The following is a 22,211-nucleotide window of genomic DNA, read 5'->3' on the forward strand; positions in this document are numbered from 1 at the left end:
ACCCTGGACAAGTCGCCAGGTCATCACAGGGCTGAAACATAGACACAGACAACCATTCACACTCACATTCACACCTACGGTCAATTTAGAGTCACCAGTTAACCTAACCTGCATGTCTTTGGACTGTGGGGGAAACCGGAGCACCCGGAGGAAACCCACGCGGACACGGGGAGAACATGCAAACTCCACACAGAAAGGCCCTCACCGGCCCCGGGGCTCGAACCCGGACCTTCTTGCTGTGAGGCGACAGCGCTAACCACTACACCACCGTGCCGCCCCTACTGTATAATATTTAAGTGCAATTAGCTGCCAATACGAGTCACGATATAAGGTTACTAAAACTGAAAACGTAATTGAATAGCACGTTAATTAAGAAATAAAGCAAGTTTAAAAATGATTTCAGTTCTCCTTAAATAAAGGAAGCAGAGGATGATTTTAGTATCATTTGAACATTCACTGCTTGCAAAAACTACCATTCTTAGAAGCTGTTGCGTTGCGGTATTTCCCAATCCTCTGACCCAAGTGACAGCATTTCACAACAATATGTTTTTATTAGTCCTTTAAAAGCCATTGAAAGTTATCCAACATGTTTGCACAATGCCCAATATACAGCAACCAAAACTTTCAAAATGGCTGCCACGTCCAGCTTAGGATTTTGAACACACATTTACAGTTTGGGTAGTTTTCATACTGCAGAACTGCTCGCTCGCTCGCTCGCTCACTCACTCACTCACTCACTCAGCATCCCAACACTACACAAATGTGAATACACAGATGTATGATCTGATACTTCGTTACATAAGTAATCACAGTAAAAAAGAAAGGAAGACACAATGTGTGCAAAAAAGGATTTCTAGTCCGTGAATCCTGATCACAGGATTGCATAAACTTTATGATGCATGTCCGCTGCGCAGACTGAACAGCGACGCAGGCGCACAGGGAGGCGAATCAGCCGGCCTCTTCGGCAGAGCAGTCGATTCCTGCGTAGGTGAATTTCTCATACAGCGTCGTGTTCACATACGTCTGTGAAAAGAGAGGAGAGCGGATGAATGAGAGAGGTTAGTTTTAATAACTAACCGTTAGGCTAACTCATGGCTTCTTAAACTCGTGCTCCTGCTTGATTTATTTTCTAGAACAGCAGCTTTTCAATTACATTACCGTTTCTATAGCAACAACTCAGTCATAGCAGATGCTCCACATAGGCTAAGATTAAAGGGAAATTATTTTTTTTCTTTCTTTAATCCAGCCAGACAGGTCAAACAAAGACATATAACCAGGCTTGTAGTACTTGAGTCCGACGCATCTCATCTCATCTCATCTCATCTCATTATCTCTAGCCGCTTTATCCTGTTCTACAGGGTCGCAGGCAAGCTGGAGCCTATCCCAGCTGACTACGGGCGAAAGGCGGGGTACACCCTGGACAAGTCGCCAGGTCATCACAGGGCTGACACATAGACACAGACAACCATTCACACTCACATTCACACCTACGCTCAATTTAGAGTCACCAGTTAACCTAACCTGCATGTCTTTGGACTGTGGGGGAAACCGGAGCACCCGGAGGAAACCCACGCGGACACGGGGAGAACATGCAAACTCCGCACAGAAAGGCCCTCGCCGGCCCCGGGGCTCGAACCCGGACCTTCTTGCTGTGAGGCGACAGCGCTAACCACTACACTACCGTGCCGCCCTAGGAAATTACTATCTAAAGCTATTATAACATAATTGCTACCAGGATCCAAGTTGTTTTGCGGATATTCCATAGCATTAATAGACAATTATAAATTAATTTTTAACAAAAAGTCATTGTGTGTGTGGTTTTTATGCCTTCGCCACCTTAAGGTTTAGGAGGCATTATGTTTTCGGGTTGTCTGTTTGTGCGTCCGTCCGTGCGTGCGTGCGTGCGTCCGTCCCGAAACCTTGTGAACGCGATATCTCAAAGACTAATGAAAGGAATTTCACCAAACTTTCACCATTTGTGCGCTTTGGGACAAACATGAACTGATTAGATTTTGAGGTTAAAAGGTCTAAGGTCAAAGTCACTGTGAGGTCAAATGTCTGTCCGAAAACCTTGTGAACACAATATCTCCAAGGCAGATGAAAGGAATTTCACCAAACTTTCACCATTTTTGCATTTGGGGACAAACATGAACTGATTAGATTTTGAGGTTAAAAGGTCACAGGTCAAGATTACTGTGAGGTCAAATGTCCATCCCCAAACTTTGTGAACACCATATCTCAAAGACTAATGAAAGGAATTTCACCAAACTTTCACCATTTGTGCGCTTTGGGGCAAAGATAAACTGATTAGATTTTGAGGTTAAAAGGTCACAGGTCAAGATTACTGTGAGGTCAAATGTCCATCCCCAAATCACAACTTAATAAGGCGTGTAGTCTACCAGGCGGAGGCGTCCCCATCGACGCTGCTGGCGTTGAGTTCTATCTAGTTTAATTAATATATAACACAATTGCTTTGGTGTAAGAGGAATAAAACTCTCCAGAGCATGCTGTTATAGGAAAATAATCATGTCCAGCTTTGTATTCTGTGCCAAAATGAGTTGAAGAGTATCCTCGTTTGTGTGCCGCTGCTTCACCTTTCTCTCCTCCAGCATGCGGTTGAGCGACACCAGGATCTGAGCGAACGACGGTCTCTCGTAAGGCTTCTCTCTCCAGCACTGCCTCATCAGCTCATAGCTACAAAAAGCCACACGGAACACTCATTATTAACACGCTGGATGAGGTAAGATGAACGTCTGAAACGCACTTACACTTCGTCATCACAGTTGAGTGGTTTCTCCAGGCGATAACCCTGAGGCAGTTTCTCATAAAGCTCAGCGCAGGTCATGCCGCAGTACGGCGTCCCGCCTAGAGATCAAAGAAATCAGTATTCACACCATCACTGATAATACATATTAATAAAAATATTTACCTTTAGCAAGAGTATGGAAGGAACAAGAGGCTGTCCTGTTTTTATACGTGTTATACACGATATGGCCAAAAGTTAGTGAACCCCTGACCTGACCATCACACCCATATGTCTTTCTTCTCCAAACTGTTCCACAAATTGTATACGATGTCTTTGTATGCCATAGAATTACAATTTCTCTTCGCTGGAACTGAATCTGCTCCAGCATGACAGTGCCCCTGTGCACAAAGCAAGCTCCATGAAGACATGGTCCACTGATGTTCCGAGTCTCCCACACCTCAGCCGAGACATAAATTCCAGACCTAAACCTGGATATTGGTGTGATGTTTGTTAGGTGTCCGCAAACTTTTGCCAATATAACGCATATTTAAGTTATTCCATGAAATCAAGTCATACGTGAGCTGATAGCTATAATCCATGTATGATGAGATTGAGTGGAATAACTGTTTTATTCTATCCACGTTCGCAGGATTTTGAGAAACAGACTATTTTTATTTTTTGCAAATTCAATAAATAAAAGCTTTATACAAAACGTCCGACAAAATCATTTCCGCTTACTTGGACTTCTTAAAAACCTGTCGATGGCTGCACGGATTGACTTAAGTGTTTTGTTTTGTTTTTGTAGAAAGTGCCGTCTTGCTGTCGTGCCGAGCTTTAGAATTGCTCATCTCATCTCATTATCTCTAGCCGCTTTATCCTTCTACAGGGTCGCAGGCAAGCTGGATCCTATCCCAGCTGACTACGGGCGAAAGGCGGGGTTCACCCTGGACAAGTCGCCAGGTCATCACAGGGCTGACACATAGACACAGACAACCATTCACACTCACACCTACGGTCAATTTAGAGTCACCAGTTAACCTAACCTGCATGTCTTTGGACTGTGGGGGAAACCGGAGCACCCGGAGGAAACCCACGCGGACACGGGGAGAACATGCAAACTCCACACAGAAAGGCCCTCGCCGGCCACAGGGCTCGAACCCAGACCTTCTTGCTGTGAGGCGACAGTGCTAACCACTACACCACCGTGCCGCCCGTTTAGAATTGCTTTAGACAGTTATTTAATTTTTCCTTGGACATTTCAGTTCTGTACTTTTCAAACAACTTTGAGCTTTTGAACCAGTCTAAAAAAAATTCAACAAATTTTAATGATTAAAGATGAAGAATGGAAACAAACCGGCGAAATTTGTGAAAAATGCAGCGAAAATAATAATTCTTGAAAAATTAAATTAAAAAAGATACATTCTAACCATTAAATACTTTCATTCCATATTTTGTGTATTTTTGGGGTTTTGTTTTCGAGTAGTTTTTATTTCGTCCTCGGTTGGTTCAGTAACACGCTCCGCCATTTTGTTTTTCTCTACTCACGGTATATGAGCTGATATCCTAGTAGCAGAGTAGCCAATCAGAGTGCGCGATTGCTCATATCCAGTGAACGTGGATAGAATAAAAAGTAACAGGGCATGCTGTTATCGGAAAACAATCAACAGCAGGGTGGTGTGATCCTGTTACTACCCTGAAGTGTTTTATTACTTTTACATGACTGCAATCTGCCAACGCTACAAATCTGTATTTATTAAAGATGCACCTTACTTTTTTTATCCATTTAAAGTTGCATTTCAAGACAAAATGACACAGCGCGTCATGTTACTGAGATACTAGAAAGATCAGTGAACAAATCACCATCATTCTGACCGGTCAGATTGGAGAATTCAACAGCACTGAATAAAGCACTTCAGGGTGTCCTCTTATAAGGAAAATATTAAGCATTGATTATTTTCCTCTAACAGCACACCATGTAGTGTTTTATTCCATATTTGTCACTGTCCTTGGTCCTATTATTTGGGAAATGATTTAAAAGTCTTGTTTTCTCAACATCACAGATCTCTCATATCTCTCAGTATGAACACACCTAAACTCACCACCTCCCAGAGAAGCACGCCATATGACCACCTAAAGGAGAAAGAGAGAGGGAGAAAAGAAAGAAAGACCCATTTCAATCTCTATTACTGTATAAAAGGTCTGAATTATTTTCATTATCATGACTACATTCTCTGCTAGAAGGCTCTGGAGTATCTTACACATCACTGTTGGTTGTATACACACTGTAGTTGAGAGATTCGATGGCCATCCATCGCACAGGTAATCGGCCCTGTGCACATAAAACACCATCAATTCGTTCAACTCCATTCAGCTCTATATGTTATAAGCAATGATATCGCTATCCTTATGAGTTTAAATCTTTAACAAGACATTACCATGGTCTTCTTCACGTACACCTCTTGTCCTCGCGAGAGCCCAAAGTCGGCAATCTTTGCCACGAAGTTTTCACCCACCAGGATGTTTCTGGCTGCTAAATCTCTGTGGATGAACTACAACACACAATTTATTCTCTTTAAAGGAACACTCTCATGTTTAGTATTTCAACCTAATCTTTATTTATAGCACGTAACATAACGCAAGTGTGATCAGAACAGGCAATCATTTTGGCACATTTCCTTATAGTGAGAACCAGGGCAGGAATTTCATGAGGGCCACGAGGCCCATGACCCTCGTGCGCTCTCAATTTGGCCTTGTGCCCTTGGAAAAAAATATCTGCCGTAAGGCCACAGTGGCCTTGATGCTTTGCGGTTTTGTAGTCTGCCTCATGACTGCCAATAGGCTTTAACATCACCTGCGTCTATTGAGAAAAAATACGCCTTTTGATGACATTCTGGATTCTTATTGGGCAACTCATCAGTGGTGGATCGGACTCGAGCCTGGCATGAACCGCTCCGACGTGCTATAATGACGCCAATCTATCACCAGCCAACCAGGAGACTTAATCAAACGCATCCCCCGCCCACTCGTGTCCGCGTCTGAGACGTTGAATTTTCACAGAAGGAGGGAAGAGGTCGACTGAGGTAAGACTGTGTGATAAATTAACGAACGAATAAGATAGGAATTTCAACATATAGGGCTTAAGTTTGTTACCGTTAAATAAGCATTGCTTGTACAGTAACGTTATGTCGTTACAACGTTGACCCACTTTTAACGTGCTGAGTACCGACTGTAGCTGGTAACAAATGCTAATTAGCTTGCTGTCAAAAGTGCAAAGACCTTAAATTGCTCTGTGTAAATTAGAAAATGGCGCAACTTCCTCTGTAGCCGTCAACGGACAAGCACAGACTTGTCTTGAGTTTTGAGCCGATCACAACAGGGCAGCACTGTGGCCTGAGGTAAAACATGATAGTTTAAGTTTGTTTTAATTACAAAAATGAGTAACCCAATGACTGTCTCATATACTCTTCATATACTCATACTGTTTAAGTAATGCAATAAAACTAATCTTTAAAAGTGGTATTTATTCAAACTGTTTGTATAGAATGCACTTTCGGGTTAACAGTGTAATAGTGTTGCAGTGTTCTGCAAATTTGCAATTTAATATTTCAGATCTTGAGACATGAAAGTGCTATTTTAAAAAATAAAAGGTCAGAAATGTTTTCTTTGTTGTCTATTTAGTTCATTTTATTTCCTCAATAATTTTCCTTGATTGAGAAATCGGTCTGGGCTCTTATGGGTTAATCAGTAGCCTGCATGCTAGCATACGTTCCATTTACAGTCAAACATTTGTACTCCAGGCTCAATTTTGATTAATCAAAAATCTGCATAGTAGTACAGTCTGAAGATGCTCTTGCACATTCGGTGTCAATTGAACAAAAATTATGGGAGAATATAGGTTTAATAAGTTTTACAATTTTTGAAGTGAGTGATGGATTGATAAGTTTAGATGTGTTCAATATTTTCTTATCTTCAGACATAATAGTGTAGGAGATGTTTCTTTACCTGCTTGATACTTTCGACTGAGACTCCAATCTTCCTCAGAAGAGTCATTAGTCCTTAAATTAAATTCATTATAGATGTGAACTTAAAATCATTGTTTTATTTTATGGCCTTGGTGCCCTGACTTTTGGCCTTCGTGCCCTCAAAAAATTGACAGCACAAAAGGCCAAGTGGCCTTGCCCCAAAAATGACAAAATTCCAGGCCTGGTGAGAACTGAAAATGTTCACTTTTTATTAGGCATGCGATGATAAATCGTGATACACATTTATGATTCAAATAAATGAAATAAAAAAAATTTCAATGCATTGCGATTATTATCAGGCTGTGTAATCTCTTACTTTTTCCTAGCCATAATTGTGTTGTTTAGATGGTAGAGGGCTGTCTAAATAACATATACAATTGCAGGAATGCACATGACTTCACTCTTGGCGGAAGTAACCCAGCTCTAATGTCGCAAAAAATATATATAAACTTGAAAGGACACGCTGTGTGATTAGCTGTACCAATAGATTTAACAAGAAATCGAAGTTTTCTTTTTACAGGCTCTTGAAAGATAAAGAAAAGAGAAGCAAATGAAGGGAGTACAAATATGCATAAATTTAGTAAGAAAATGCATATTTTGGTCATTTTTAATGAAATGAATATTTTCGTTAATAAGTTATTTTATGTTTTTCGCGGTCCAAATCCTGCGCTCTGATTGGCTGGCGAACGGGTCTGTATCCTATGGTACGGACCCCGGTTACGGACCTCTGGCGACTCGGTCGTTCACAACAACAACAAACATAGAATTTTTTAAACATTTATCTTTTTTTTATAAGATTTATTTATAAGATTATCAAAAAGCTTATACATTTTTGCCAGCATTTCTCAGGAGAATAGCATTAATTTTACAGCATGGATAGCGATAACGACTGTCTTCACAGCGAAAGCAAATTTTACTACCCTGAGGAAGAAGAAATAAAAGAAAACATTTCAGGAGAAAGCTAAAAACCTGTAACTGTTGCTAACGCTGAGCAAAAACATGGCTGAATCCTGAATGACTCAATTTTGTATAAATAGGGGACTACATAGGCAACAAAATGTAGTTTTTTTCCTGCCATCGAAGTGCACTTGTATACCGAGGAGGAAGCAATTTGCATTACAGCCGTGAATGAGGATTCAAAATGGCGGCTCGGCTCGGTTTTCCCTTTCGGGCGCTCTCGTTTTCTGTTAGAATTTGGTAAAGAAAAAAATAAATATATTATTTACCAGCTTAAGGTCGGTCCATATGGTGAAATACCGTGACCTCGGCCTTGAATACTGACCTCAGCCCAGAGGGCGTTGGTCAGTACGTTCAAGACCTCGGTCACAGTATTTCACCATACGGACTTCCCAGCTGGTAAATAACATATATATATTTTACTCTAACCTTTACAAATGTGGGAAAATAATTATTGTTAGTGATGAGGAAAATGAATGCATGGCTATAAATGAAGACGGGGACCACAATCCAATCCGCTCAAGAGATGGTGCTGTTATAAAAGAGGTCAGTGAATGACTTTAAATATCTTGGAGCTTTTGTTGCTGACAGTAAAAAGGACTTTATATCAAGAAAGGGTCAAACATGGGCCGCATGCAACAGATTTAATCATGTATGGCAGACAGACATCGCCAAATCTACCAAGATTAGCCTCTTGAGACGGTGTTGAAAGTACAGTAGTTTACTTTTATGGTGCTGAAACATGGACCATTAGTAAAGAACTTGAAAAATGCCTTGATGGTGCATGCATAAGACTGCTAATGCGGGTCCAAAACCTATCCTGGAAAGACCACCCAACCAAAACTGTGATCTGTGGTGAAGTCCTGTTCATCTCTAGAACAGTGGCATAAAGGAGAGCTGGCTTCGTCGGCCATTGTTTCCAAACAAAAGATCAAATCATCTCCAATGTTATGCTATAATAATAATAATAATCATAATAATCAGTTGAATTTATATAGCGCCTTTCTCATACCCAAGGTTGCTTTACAATTCGGGGGGGAAAAAGTCCACCAAAAGAAGGTCAGGATGTCATTCCAATGGTGTAGCTGCCACAGTCCCACCAAAAGGTGCACGAAGATATTCTCGCGCTGCCTGCACAGCCGCCGCAACACCGCGCCAAGCACAAAAGCACCGCTGGACAACCCAGATGTTAAAAAGAGCAACAAGCTCACTGCAGTCCATAGTGAGGAGCACAGGCATCACCAATGGCAAACCGAGGCCTGGAGGGAACCGACACCCAAAACTGGGTCCGGAGCTACGCCATAACCGGCGGACAAAACACTCGAACAAAAAACCAACATCAAACTACACAAAAAAGAAAAACAAAAGGGAAAATAAAATAAAAAGCTCAAGTGAGAAGCGGCAGCTAGAATGTGCACAGCTTACTCTCAACCGGAAACGGAAACTGGAAACTTCTGTGGAGATTACCGTGCCCAAAAAGAGGAATTAGATCTTTAATGTTCCCTGATACTCTATCCAGAGACTGAGGAATTAGCTCGGGCAATGTCTGATAGGCCCCTATGACGGAGCATTGTGTCGTTTATCTAGACAGCAGTCTGATTACGATGATGAAGTTTTGTGGGGGGGGAAATGAAATTGCATTGGGTGAATGAAAAAAATGTAATGGGAAAAATCAAATCGTAAACCTGATATCATGAATCGAATCAAATTGAATTGTGAATTGGGTGAATTATTCCATGCCTATATAATGGAAGTCTAAAGGCAGTTGTTGCAGTTCATAAACATTTACGCAAAACTTCTTTTTGTTCTTTAAAGTTAGTTAATCTTTTTAGAGACAGGATTATTTTTTTCAGAGGGTAGAGTTTGTAGTTGTGAGTTTGGTCTGATTGCACATGATGAGGATGATGATGATGATGATCAGGAAACTTTCCAGAAAGCAGCAGGTAATCAGAATTTCTACTGACTTGTGCTAGAAATTTGGATAAAACTACATATGAATTGCTTTACTAAGACGTTACATCATTTTACATTTCTCTTTTTTTTGTTAAAGTGTCAGCTGTAGTTGTCAGTTTGCATCATATAGTCATGTATGGACAGAATTCAACACCTTATTCTCATATGGAAATTCTTTCCTGTGTTTTTTGCACACACACACACACACACACACACACACACACATCACAGCCAAGAACATGCAAATATCTTTTATTATTCTCTCCGTATTCACTGGATATGAGCAATCGCGCGCTCTGATTGGCTGCTCTACTACTAGGATATCAGCTCATATACCGTGAATACAGAAAAACAAAATGGCGGAATGTGTTGCTGAACCAACCGAGGACAAAATAAAAAAACTCTTCTTGAAAACAAAACCCCAAAAATACAAAAAAAGGGAACAAAATATGGAATGAAATGATTTGATGGTAAGAACATATCTTTTTATTTTTCAAGAATTATTATTATTATTATTATTATTAAGGGTGGCACGGTGGTGTAGTGGTTAGCGCTGTCGCCTCACAGCAAGAACGTCCGGGTTCGAGCCCCGGGGCCGGCGAGGGCCTTTCTGTGCGGAGTTTGCATGTTCTCCCCGTGTCCGCGTGGGTTTCCTCCGGGTGCTCCGGTTTCCCCCACAGTCCAAAGACATGCAGGTTAGGTTAACTGGTGACTCTAAATTGAGCGTAGGTGTGAATGTGAGTGTGAATGGTTGTCTGTGTCTGTGTGTCAGCCCTGTGATGACCTGGCGACTTGTCCAGGGTGTACCCCGCCTTTCGCCCGTAGTCAGCTGGGATAGGCTCCAGCTTGCCTGCGACCCTGTAGAAGGATAAAGCGGCTAGAGATAATGAGATGAGATTATTATTATTATTGCATTTTTCACAAATTGATCCTGTCATGTCCGCCGGTTTGTTTACATTCTAAGCGGAAATTATTTGTCGGACGCTTTGTATAAAGTTTTTATTTATCAAATTTGCAAAAAATTAAAAGAAAAATGCTCTGTTTCTCAAAATCCAGTGAATGTGGAGAGAATAAAGCCGTTATTCCACTCAATCTTGTCGTACATGGACTCTAGCCAAAGCGGCACCACATAGCTCGACTCAATTTTGTGGAATAATTAAGTGTAAAGACGGCATGTTTTTCAGAGAATCTGATTATTTCTAAGAATATTGCTGACCTGTTTCTGGCTGAGGTAGTCCATGCCTCGAGCCACGTCCGCGGCAAAGTGTAGCAGCTGCTGGGAGGAGAGCGTGGAGGCCGTGCTGTTAGCAATAGCAAAAGCTGGGTCTGTTTCCAGCACACGACTTTTCCTGAGGAAATCCAGCAGGTTGCCATGAGGAGCATACTCGATAGCCAGATACAAATAACCTGAAAGAGATGCAGAGTTTGGCTGTTGTTAGACTTCATCAACTTTCAGGTAATTCATTGTTTCATGACTCAAACTAGCACTTTCTGCAACCCCAGTGTTTAGTTGGAGATCACGCTGGACATCACATCACAACAAAGTGAAAGGCTAGAACTGACTGCTCAGGTGCCAAACATTTTCAAGAAATATAAAGCAGAAGATGGGAAAAGGAACAGCGCTTGGACCCTGAAAAGCGACGGATACACACCTCGGTGCTCGCAGGCTCCCAGCAGGTTAATGATGTTGGGGTGATGTCCAAGTTTACACAGCACCTCCAGCTCACCTGCAAAGTCTCTGTGATCATCTTTGGAAGCATATTCTGGGGAATGGAAGAGTTTTTAGGTAAGTGTTTGGGGGAAAAAAGAGAGAGAGAGAGAGAGAGAAACGCCATCCTGACATGCCAGAAACTTGATGGCAGAATGGAACAAGACGGTTCTTCTGGAGAACACACGCACTCCTGCCCCATGAACCCATATTTCAGTTTTCTGAAAAGATTAAAGACTCATTTCATTTTAAATGTTTGCTTTGTTCGCCTAAAACGAACCACATCACGGCCTACAAAAACTCACCGTCCAACCAGCAGAAGCATATTGAGGTCTGTAAAAGTTTTATTCCAAGAGAAAGCTTGCAATGAAGTTGTCTGTGCTTTTAGAGCCAGCGATAATGTTGCAATAGCTATGCAGTCTGGTTAGTCAAATGACTTTCTATGGATTTGCCCATCAAGTTGCCGTAGCCTTGTCCACGGCTAACGTTTACACATAGCTAGTTAACTTGGACACCGTTAGTTAGCATGTAAAAACGGAGTTATGCTAACATGAATAACGTGAACTTATCTGAAGTCCTTTCAGAAATATGTTTTAGCAGAATCCTGCCAAATAAACAGAATGTAGAACTCTTTCTTTTCTAGTAACGTTCGCTACCCAGTGTGAGTTTGAGTTTGAAAAGCGTTTGCTAGCATGTCAGGTGGAGTTTCACTGACTAGCTAGCTTAACGTTAAGCCACCATGATGTACAGCATGTGTTCATTTTGTAAATCCAGTCGGTTGCTTCAGAGGCATTAGGTTTTGTAAGTGGTGTGGCAATAATACAACAATGCACTGACAGAAAATGTACTTTTAATATTTAAGTATTTTTAAAAGCAAGTAGGGGAGAGCGGGGTAAGATGAGCCACTTTTTACATTTTTCATCATAACTACATGTTAAAGCCATTTTTGCTTCCAGTCTACACACCATACCAAATTTCAAAGTGTACTGTTACTATATGAGCAAAAAATAATTGATAAGCTCTTATGGTTAGAGTGATATTACCTCTTGAAAAAAAAATGTCAAGTGGCTCAACTTACCCCATGCATGGGGTAAGATGAGCCACTGTGTGGGGTAAATTGAGCCAACACAAAACATGTTAGGTTAACAAAGTAAACAACTTTTATTATTAGAAATGCAATCAATGAATCAAGTCAAGTCAATCAAGTGGGGGATAGGGCCGTTGCATAGAGAAGGGGAGATGAAGAGAGAGGTGATAGAACGAGATGGGATAGGGAGGGTTAGATAGATGGATAGAGAGAGAGATATGCGTAGATCATGCACATCATGCACACCTGTAATAACAGAGAGCATTATTTTATTTATTAAAAACCTTTTAAACATATTATTTATATTAACATGTTATTTATTTGTTTGTTTATTTGTTGTTGTTGTTGTCATATATGACCAGTAAATGTGAAAACTTAAGTGTCATCCATATTGGGTAAGCTCAGCCACCAATGGGGTAAGTTGAGCCAGTGGCTCAACTTGCCCCACATCTAATGGCTCATCTTACCCCGTGGCCACCATTTTGTAGAAAAATGCTAATAAAGGGGATTAAGCTAATCAAAATTATTTTTATTAGCATTCATATCGGGCGGCACGGTGGTGTAGTGGTTAGCGCTGTCGCCTCACAGCAAGAAGGTCCTGGGTTCGAGCCCCGGGGCCGGCGAGGGCCTTTCTGTGTGGAGTTTGCATGTTGTCCGCGTGGGTTTCCTCCAGGTGCTCCGGTTTCCCCCACAGTCCAAAGACATGCAGGTTAGGTTAACTGGTGACTCTAAATTGACCGTAGGTGTGAATGTGAGTGTGAATGGTTGTCTGTGTCTATGTGTCAGCCCTGTGATGACCTGGCGACTTGTCCAGGGTGTACCCCGCCTTTCGCCCGTAGTCAGCTGGGATAGGCTCCAGCTTGCCTGCGACCCTGTAGAAGGATAAAGCGGCTAGAGATAATGAGATGAGATGAGCATTCATATCATAGCTTAGAAAGCCACTAACTTAACCCTAATGTGTCTAAATATTATTCTACTTTTGTCTTCTCTAAATCATCTTCACTGTGGACAAACATGGAATTGACTTAGAAAGCACAAAAACACATTTTTATAAATATCTCCCTCACCTAGTTTGACATGTGGTGCTCCTCTCCACAAGTGTAAGTAAATGGTCCCGCCCCCCTTTGAATGTGGTCACATGGTCACATTTGTTTACTGTTTCTTAGAAACAGGGGGTGGCTCATCTTACCCCCTGGCTCATCTTACCCCGCTCTCCCCTACTTGAGTAAAAATTTGACTGTACAACTTTCACTTGTATCGGAGTAACATTTGACCAGCGGGATCTGTACTTTGACTTAAGTAATGAAGTTGGGTACTTTGTCCACCTCTGATACTTTGGCATTTTCACTTTAATAAAACAAATATAGTTCCCCAGAATGATTTATAAAAACAAAAACACCATTTTCTTTCATGTTCGCTTGGAAAGTTTGATGTGAAAAAGGATTTAAATCCCTTGTAGCATATTTCAAGTTACTCCCTGTCTAATCATAATGGTGTTAAAACTTTGCATACACTTATTACTTATACCCCACATTGGTATCAGTCATATCTTAATCACAGCTACATTAATGTACTTTTTTCATTCCCAAGTAGAAAAAGACTTTTGAAATAGTATTAAACATTTCATAAACGAAAAAGTATTTGGGTATCTGGAGCCTATCGATCCGCAAAGTCTGAAATAAGACTAGTTACTTTTGTGCTGCCTATTTCAGAAAACAAGCCGTTCACATTCGACTCCTCTTTCTATGTCACAAGAAGAGCTCATTAGAATAATCCCGCCCCTTCATTTGAGTATCTCCACTCACGGCTTGAGAACTGGCTTTATGAATGAGAAAAGTGCTACCTGATTTGCTGGTGGAATAAGGGGGAGGGGTGACCACTGGCTCATTGTCATTTAACTCTTTACCCCTTAAAGTGCATATTCTGGACCAAGTTTGTTTTGTTTTTTTATATGAAAGTATGTCCCTTTACACACTCATCCAGAAGGGTAATTTTGCACAAGGCCATCTGTCTACAGCAGAAAAAAATAAAATAACAAAATGCATCTGGAAAAATCCCAAAGGAGTCTGGAGCCAGATTCGTGACGTTACCTGCGGAAGCGCTAGCAGGCTGCGCAAGCTTTGCACGGTTTCAGTGCACAGCCTGTGTAGACCAAGCGCTCCCATTTCTCTCTCATTGTCCGGTCTTTTGGGAAACGATGAGTACTAATCCCATCAAGATTGGTGTTGCTACACCCTCCTACGATACATCTGTTAACCATTTTAATAATTACGCGATAACGTTGAAGAAATTTGCAGAAAACCACCAGGTCGTTTTCTCATAAACAAACCAGCGCTGACGTAGGATTCAGAGGGAGGCGTCCCGCACGTGACGTCACGAAAATCAGTGTTTGCCGGGAAATCCAAATGCCAAGTTTTTTCAGAGGCGGACCAATTCGCCTCAAATGGCTTGATTTCAACTGAATTTTTCTGGTATTGTGCAAGGTAAAAAAAATTGCACAAAATGCTAAATATGACAGATATTTGACCAAAGTTTAATATAAAATAGGAGAATTACATTGATCTTGCTCTTTAATTTACCCGTGATATGCACTTTAAAGCAGTTGCTACAGCCACCCTTGTATATGTATATACTGTTCACCCTTAGAACATATTTACAAGAAAAAAAGTCTAAAGACAAGGTTTTAGACAAGGCGTCATATGTCGTCATTATGGGATATACACGGGGTCGTCATATGTCGTCATTAAGGGGTAAAGAGTTAAAGGAACAGGCACTCAAATCAGCCATTTTGAACAGGGCTGTTTAGACAGGGTGAGAAACGAGCTGTGATGTTTTATCCTTGTGGTATTTTGACCAAAGCATATCACAGGCATTTCATTAAGACCTCAGGGAACTGTGTCCACCTGTGGAAAAGGGGTGTAATAGGTCACCTTTAAAGAGCACTACACTCCTGACCTTTCATCCTCTTGATGGCCGCGTCCATTCTCAGGCCGTCCTTCTTGATGCGAGCCTTGAGCACCTGGCCGAAGTTTCCTTCTCCGATCACATCCTGGAACTTGATGTCGCTCCACTCCAACATTGGGTAGGGCACAGCCTGTGTCGAGCTCGTCACTTTCTTCTGAGTGGTTAAAGACCCGGAGCTAAACTGGACCACGGGTTCCTCTCTCTGACAGATGAGAAACACTGCTATTAGAGACAAAATGTACAGGATGTGTGATCTTGTGACAGCTGAGTTTATGTTAAAAAAAAAAACAACTACTGGTAGTGGGCTGTTAGGAAGGTTGTGAGATCATATCTCAAATATGGCTGATACTGTGTTCCTACTCTTAATTCTTTCCAAGCTGGGACACAAGTAGAAGTGCATACAGTTACAGGCAAAACGATATCACTGAGGATATCAATGAGGAAGGGAAATTGTTGAAAATTTGTAAAGTACAACAAAATTTTATTAAATACAGGAACATTTTTCATACAAAATCCTTTTGGGGGGGGCAAATTTTTGCACTGACCTGTATGCATAATGATGATAAGGTATTTTTTTTCTTCATTACTCTTTAAAAGAAAACTGACAGTGTATTTTGTAAAGAAATTATAAATGATCACAAAAGGCAAAATAGAAGCAAGAGGATTTATTTTCTATTAATTTTAAATGGGGGCGGCACGGTGGTGTAGTGGTTAGCGCTGTCACCTCACAGCAAGAAGGTCCTGGGTTCGAGCCCCGGGGCCGGCGAGGGCCTTTCTGTGTGGAGTTTGCATGTTCTCCCCGTGTCTGCGTGGGTTTCCTCCGGGTGCTCCGGTTTCCCCCACAGTCCAAAGACATGCAGGTTAGGTTAACTGGTGACTCTAAATTGAGCGTAGGTGTGAATGTGAGTGTGAATGGTTGTCTGTGTCTATGTGTCAGCCCTGTGATGACCTGGCGACTTGTCCAGGGTGTACCCCGCCTTTCGCCCGTAGTCAGCTGGGATAGGCTCCAGCTTGCCTGCGACCCTGTAGAAGGATAAAGCGGCTAGAGATAATGAGATGAGATGAGACAAAATGTAATTTTTTTTGGGAAAAAGCAGTTTTCCACATGGGGACACACACCATGCGCCTCTGAAAGGCGGTTCTCTTGAGCTGGAGCACGATGCAGAAGGCCAACAGGATGGTGAGACACGTCATTCCAGCAGAACCCAGAATGGCATAAAACAGCATGTTTCCATCGGCTCTGAACCCATACAAGCCTGAAAGACAGAAAATTTAAAGCTGCTGTAAAGAACTTTTTTGTGTGTATGCATCCTGTGTGAGAGAGAGAGACTCACGCGAGCTCTCCTGTGGCGTTAGCGTTCTCAGAGAAGTCTGCTCCTTCATCTTGCTCTCCCCCATGTTATTAATAGTCCAGAGCTCCAGTCGATATTCGGTGTCATCCTTCAGGCCTCTCAGCATGAAGTGCATGGAATTCTGGGATGCCTGCACCCCCAGATCCACCTGCTGGCTGTACCCTGCCTCCTCTGCCTCCTGGTAACGGATGATCACCTTGGAGATGGAGTGGCCCTCAGCGATGGACCAGCTGAGGATGACCGAGGAGTCTGTGAGATTGGACATGGAGACATCGGACGGAGCAGGAGGAAGTTCTGAGTAAAAAGGGTGGAGTTTGGAGGGAAAAAAAAAGAGGTTCTAGGTAAATGACTATACTGTAGATCTTTTCACTGATTATAATAATATTGGCTGATTTGCCAATAATTGGTTAATACAGTATGTGTGATATATTAATCATGTTTTTACATCATCTTAAAATGTATAAAAGTTCACTGAACTTATTGACTTGAAAGTTTTAAGGGTTCTTTGATTGTCCCTCTAGCGGACTATACAGGTTCTATACAGAAAGTGTTTTTATGAGACAAAGTTCCAAGCAGAACCCTTTTTGGGACAATAAGAACCCTTGATTATCCAAAGAATCCTTCAACTACCACAGAAGAGCCTTTGTTTTTCTAAGTGTGTGTGTATATGTGGTACAAACTCCAAATTATTGCAACTTATTTTCTTCTTAATATTTAATATACACGAATGCAGTTCAGATAAACTGTTTTGGTATTTGGTGCAACTGAAAAGGATAATTAAGGGTTTGTAGAGTCCAAAAAGGGTTTTACTTGGAAGGAACCCATTGTCATGTCAACACATGTTAACTCCATTTCCTACAACGGATCTCAAACTACAAACAGGGGAAGCCAAATGGTTAGAGAAGCAACTTTGGGACCAAAAGGTTGCTGGTTTGATTCCCTGGACCAGCAGGAATGGCTGAAGTCCCCTTGAGCAAGGCACCTAACCCCTAACTGGTCCTCAGGGTATGTTGCTCTGGATAAAGGACTGTAATGTAACATGGACTCTTTGGACGAGAACACGTTTAGACTGACATATAACATACCCAGAATAGCCTGGGGTTCAAGGGTATTTCTAACCATTAGGCCATGGCATCCCCTACCCACCATGCTCATTGTTACTTTCCCAGTCACCCCATTTCGAAGTATTCATTCAGCTCTGCACATACAACTGATGTACAAAGCCTTCGTTTGAACAAGCATTCTGGTATTCTGTTCCTCAACCTTGTGTATTTATCTGCTGTCTTGGATCTGGCAAAATCTCATTTTGTAAAATAAAATAAATAATAAAAATTTAATTCATTTTTAGTCAAATTTCAAATAGCAAATGATTGTCTTGTTTTTATGAATTTTCCTTATGGCTCCTTTAAGATTTTAGCACTACTTCCCAAATATGATGCTTTCTCTATCTTAGTGTCATTGTTACATTTAATAGCATATATAATTGTCTATTATTTCTTTACAGTTTCTGGGAGATGTTTCAAAACTTATATGTATCTGCAAAAAAATGGATTGAATAATATTTTTTAAAAAGCCTCAATGAAGCTGTAGCTCATACCGGCCACTGTTGTTGTGTGTGAGTTTGAAATCCAGTCACTCCTGTGGGAGGGGTAGCGATTTTTGTGAAATTGCACGTGACCCCTGTGTAGCCGCATCCATGGCAGGTGGCGCCACCTGGTGAACAATTCTTGTTGGAATATGTCTTTAGAGTCTTCTGGGTGAGTTTCAGTGAAAACGTCCTAGCAGTTTATTAAGAGTAGTGTTTGGTGTGATGAGTCACCCAAAATTTTCAGACACCCATAAAATTGTAAATATGTAGGTGGCGCAACCATCTTGGCAACTTTTATACACACCAACCTGGGGAACAGTCCATATGAGTTTGATCAAAATCTGATCACTCCAGTGGGAGAAGGAGCAATTTTCGTGAAATTGCACACGACCCTCATCCATGGTAGGTGGCGCCACCTGGTGAACAACTCTTGTTGGAATATGTCTTTAGAGTCTTCTGGGTGAGTTTCAGTGAAAACATCCCAGCAGTTTACAAAGAGTAGCATTTAATGTGACGAGTCATCCAAAAATTTCAGACGCCCATAAAATTGTAAATATGACAGGTGGCACTACCATCTTGACAACGTTTATGAACACCCACCCGGGGAACATTAGATGTGAGTTTGATTGAAATCCGATCTACCCTGTAGGAGGAGGAATAGTTTTTGCAAATTGTGGACGGATGACGGACGGACGATGCATGATCGCATAAGCTCATCCGGCTCGGCCGGTAATAAAACTGATTCCAAACGTTGAATTAAAACAGTACTTAATGGAGGTCTCAAAACAACAAGCAAAACACCAGATTCACCCCGAGTCGCTAATTTACCATCGCTGAGGGTCCAGGCGCTGACCGTGGGACAGATGTGACCTGCTGTCCTGCTGCTCAGACTGACCCTGCACTTGTACTTGTGTCTGGGTCTCAGTTCCTTTAGCTGGATGCTGGTAGAGTTCAGAGGCAGCTGGAAGCTCCATGCATTGCTGGTGTCCTCCACCTGTTCACACAGCACCTCGTAACACCAGTCATCTTTCGCCAGATCCGTGACAGGGGTAGAATCCCAGGACAGGGACAGAGAGGTCTGAGTCAGCGGGGTCAATTTCAGCCCTGTAGGGAGGGCCAGATCTGCAGGAGAGCAGGAAATGGGTGTGGCTGTGGCTGTACATAAAACATCACTCGAAATACATTTACACTTGCTTAAAGATTCTCATCTCATTCATCTCATTATCTCTAGCCGCTTTATCCTGTTCTACAGGGTCGCAGGCAAGCTGGAGCCTATCCCAGCTGACTACGGGTGAAAGGCGGGGTACACCCTGGACAAGTCGCCAGGTCATCACAGGGCTGACACATAGACACAGACAACCATTCACACTCACATTCACACCTACGCTCAATTTAGAGTCACCAGTTAACCTAACCTGCATGTCTTTGGACTGTGGGGGAAACCGGAGCACCCGGAGGAAACCCACGCGGACACGGGGAGAACATGCAAACTCCGCACAGAAAGGCCCTCACCGGCCACGGGGCTTGAACCCGGACCTTCTTGCTGTGAGGCAACAGCGCTAACCACTACACCACCGTGCTGCCCTGCTTAAAGATTTTTTCTTTAAATTAGGATGAAATAAATGTCAAGAGAGAAAATCAGTACCCAAGAACTAATTATTTGGAAGGATGCAGAAATGTGATCAATTATGAATGTAGGTCTAAATATTTAAAAAAAAAAATCAAGAACAATGAAATATAGTGCCTTCCACAATTATTGGCACCCCTTGAAAAGGGTTAGGAAAAAAAATCCAAGTTTTGGTGAAGTCGCTTCATCTCCTACTGAAAAAAAAATCCAACCTTTATTTGAAATAAATTTATTCAGAGGAACACATTCCTCATCAAGAAATAATTATTTTCAACAAAAATGCATGTGCTACTATTACTGGCACCCCCAGAAATGATAGTGAACACAGTGTAACTGAGACCATTCCTCTTTCCACATCATCCAGGCTCCTCAGCCCTCTCTTGTGCACACTTGTGCATATTTTAATGCATTTTAAAATGCTTATTCCATTTAATTATTTAACTATTTTTTAAGTATTACCTGATGTCCTTTTCTAACATTAGCTACGTGTTTTATTTATTTGTTTAGCTAGCTTAAAACACATTCACTAACGTTAGCGAGCTTTTGATCACTTTTGGGATCAACGTGTCATGAAGTGATGGTTCTGTGTGTGTGTGTGTGTGTGTGTGTGTGCGTGCACATGTGTGTTACCAAGCTTCTGTGTGTAGAAGCTAGCCTCAGGTCCTGGATCTCCAGTCCCTCCAGGTCCTTGCCGACTTAACTGCACAAATACGATGTAATGAGTCATGGGGGAGAGGTTCTCCAGCTTCACCTGAGAGCCAATCACTTTACACACACACACACACACACACACACACACACATCATCTCTTTTTACCCCAGCACTTTGTCATCCCTTAAAACTAATCCCATGCAACACAGAGATACACACATGTACAGTATATGACCAAAAGTATGTGGACACCTATCCAATCATGCAACGTCTTTATTAAACATCTGATTCCAAATTTAGATCTTTGCTGTTATAATATCCTCCACTCTTATGGGAAGGCTTTCTTCTAGATTTTGGGGCGTGGCCATGGGGATTTGTGTTCATTCAGCTACAAGAGCATTAGTAAGATCAGGCAGTGATGTTGTCTGAGGAGGTCTGGGATGCAGTCGGTGTTCCAGTTCATCCCAAAGATGTTCAGTGGGGTTGTGGTCAAGGCTCTGTGCAGGACACTCAAATTCTTCTGCTGCAATCTTCTCAAACCGTGTCTTCACAGAGCTCACTTTGTGCACAGGGGCATTGACATGCTGGAACAGGTTTGGACTCGACCTCTAGACAGATGGTCCTAGAGATCATCCTGGAGAATTGTGTGCTTCAAACTTTGTGGCAACAATTTGAGGAAGGCTCACATACGAGTGTGATGGCCAGGTGTCCACAAACCTTTGACCCTACGATGTATATACAAACTATACATACAGATCTGACTGAAAATACAATCCGAAATACACTCAAAACAAACAGTTCCTGGATAAAGAAAGTTGTCTTGGAAATAATCGTCCTTTTTTTCCTCCCTCAGACAACAAAAGCACCGTTGTGGAAAAGTGACATCATCGACATTGTTCTTCAGGACCAGCATTTATTTTGGACCTTGGAGTGATCAGAAAACTGTTTAGCTCATCAGATAGATATTTTTAAATGTTGTTTTGAATCTGGCACACAATAGAAATCAGCCATAATGTGTAAGCTTTGCCAGTTGGCCTCTGGCTTTTGGTATGAAATATTCCAGGGAGGGAACTGGGTAGAAGTTTGTTATAGTGACAAAATAATACAATATGAATAATCGCTACATAAAACCTGATTAAACTGTCTGATTCCTAAACTGTGGCCTGAATCCCAATGATGAAACCAGCCTAAGTATCTGGGACAAACTTGAAATTGTCCCCCTTGAAGCCGCACTTCGCCGTGGACGGCTTCGGTGGTTTGGCCACACCAAAAGAGCATCTGGCCCAATATCAGCCATTGAGAAGTTGGAGGTCGCTGGCACCAGGAGAAGAGGCAGACCCAGGAAGACGTGGGCCAAGGTGGTCGCTGACGACCTGAAGACATTCCATCTGTCCCCGGAAGTGGCCACTGACCGGGTTGCCTGGAAGAAGGCTGTGAATACTCACATGCAACGTCATACCCGCCCCCAGGTGCAACATAATGACGTAAACGGATAGTGAGTGAGTGTGAGTGATTAAATGAAGCTGAAATAAAACCATGACCACGTGAGGAGAGAA

At 42.0% G+C, this 22,211-nt stretch overlaps 1 protein-coding gene across 2 annotated transcripts in view; it reads right to left on the reverse strand.

Annotated features, from left to right (window-relative positions):
- Window positions 1–531: 531 nt before the first annotated feature.
- Window positions 532–22,211, reverse strand: part of tek (TEK tyrosine kinase, endothelial) — a 59,040-nt gene continuing 37,360 nt past the window's right edge. For both annotated transcript variants that reach the window (XM_060913431.1, XM_060913430.1), the window contains exons 11-23: window positions 20,635–20,769; window positions 19,206–19,499; window positions 16,772–17,083; window positions 16,557–16,693; window positions 15,429–15,639; window positions 11,331–11,441; window positions 10,895–11,085; window positions 5,182–5,295; window positions 5,005–5,075; window positions 4,836–4,876; window positions 2,769–2,865; window positions 2,595–2,694; window positions 532–1,023 (exon numbers count right to left, since the gene is read on the reverse strand). In XM_060913431.1, the coding sequence (XP_060769414.1) occupies window positions 949–1,023; window positions 2,595–2,694; window positions 2,769–2,865; window positions 4,836–4,876; window positions 5,005–5,075; window positions 5,182–5,295; window positions 10,895–11,085; window positions 11,331–11,441; window positions 15,429–15,639; window positions 16,557–16,693; window positions 16,772–17,083; window positions 19,206–19,499; window positions 20,635–20,769 (1,889 nt within the window). In that variant the 3' untranslated portion in view covers window positions 532–948. The remainder of the gene's footprint in view (window positions 1,024–2,594; window positions 2,695–2,768; window positions 2,866–4,835; window positions 4,877–5,004; window positions 5,076–5,181; window positions 5,296–10,894; window positions 11,086–11,330; window positions 11,442–15,428; window positions 15,640–16,556; window positions 16,694–16,771; window positions 17,084–19,205; window positions 19,500–20,634; window positions 20,770–22,211) is intronic.

Source organism: Neoarius graeffei, chromosome 28 (genome assembly GCF_027579695.1).
Source record: "Neoarius graeffei isolate fNeoGra1 chromosome 28, fNeoGra1.pri, whole genome shotgun sequence".
Classification (NCBI taxonomy): domain Eukaryota; kingdom Metazoa; phylum Chordata; class Actinopteri; order Siluriformes; family Ariidae; genus Neoarius; species Neoarius graeffei.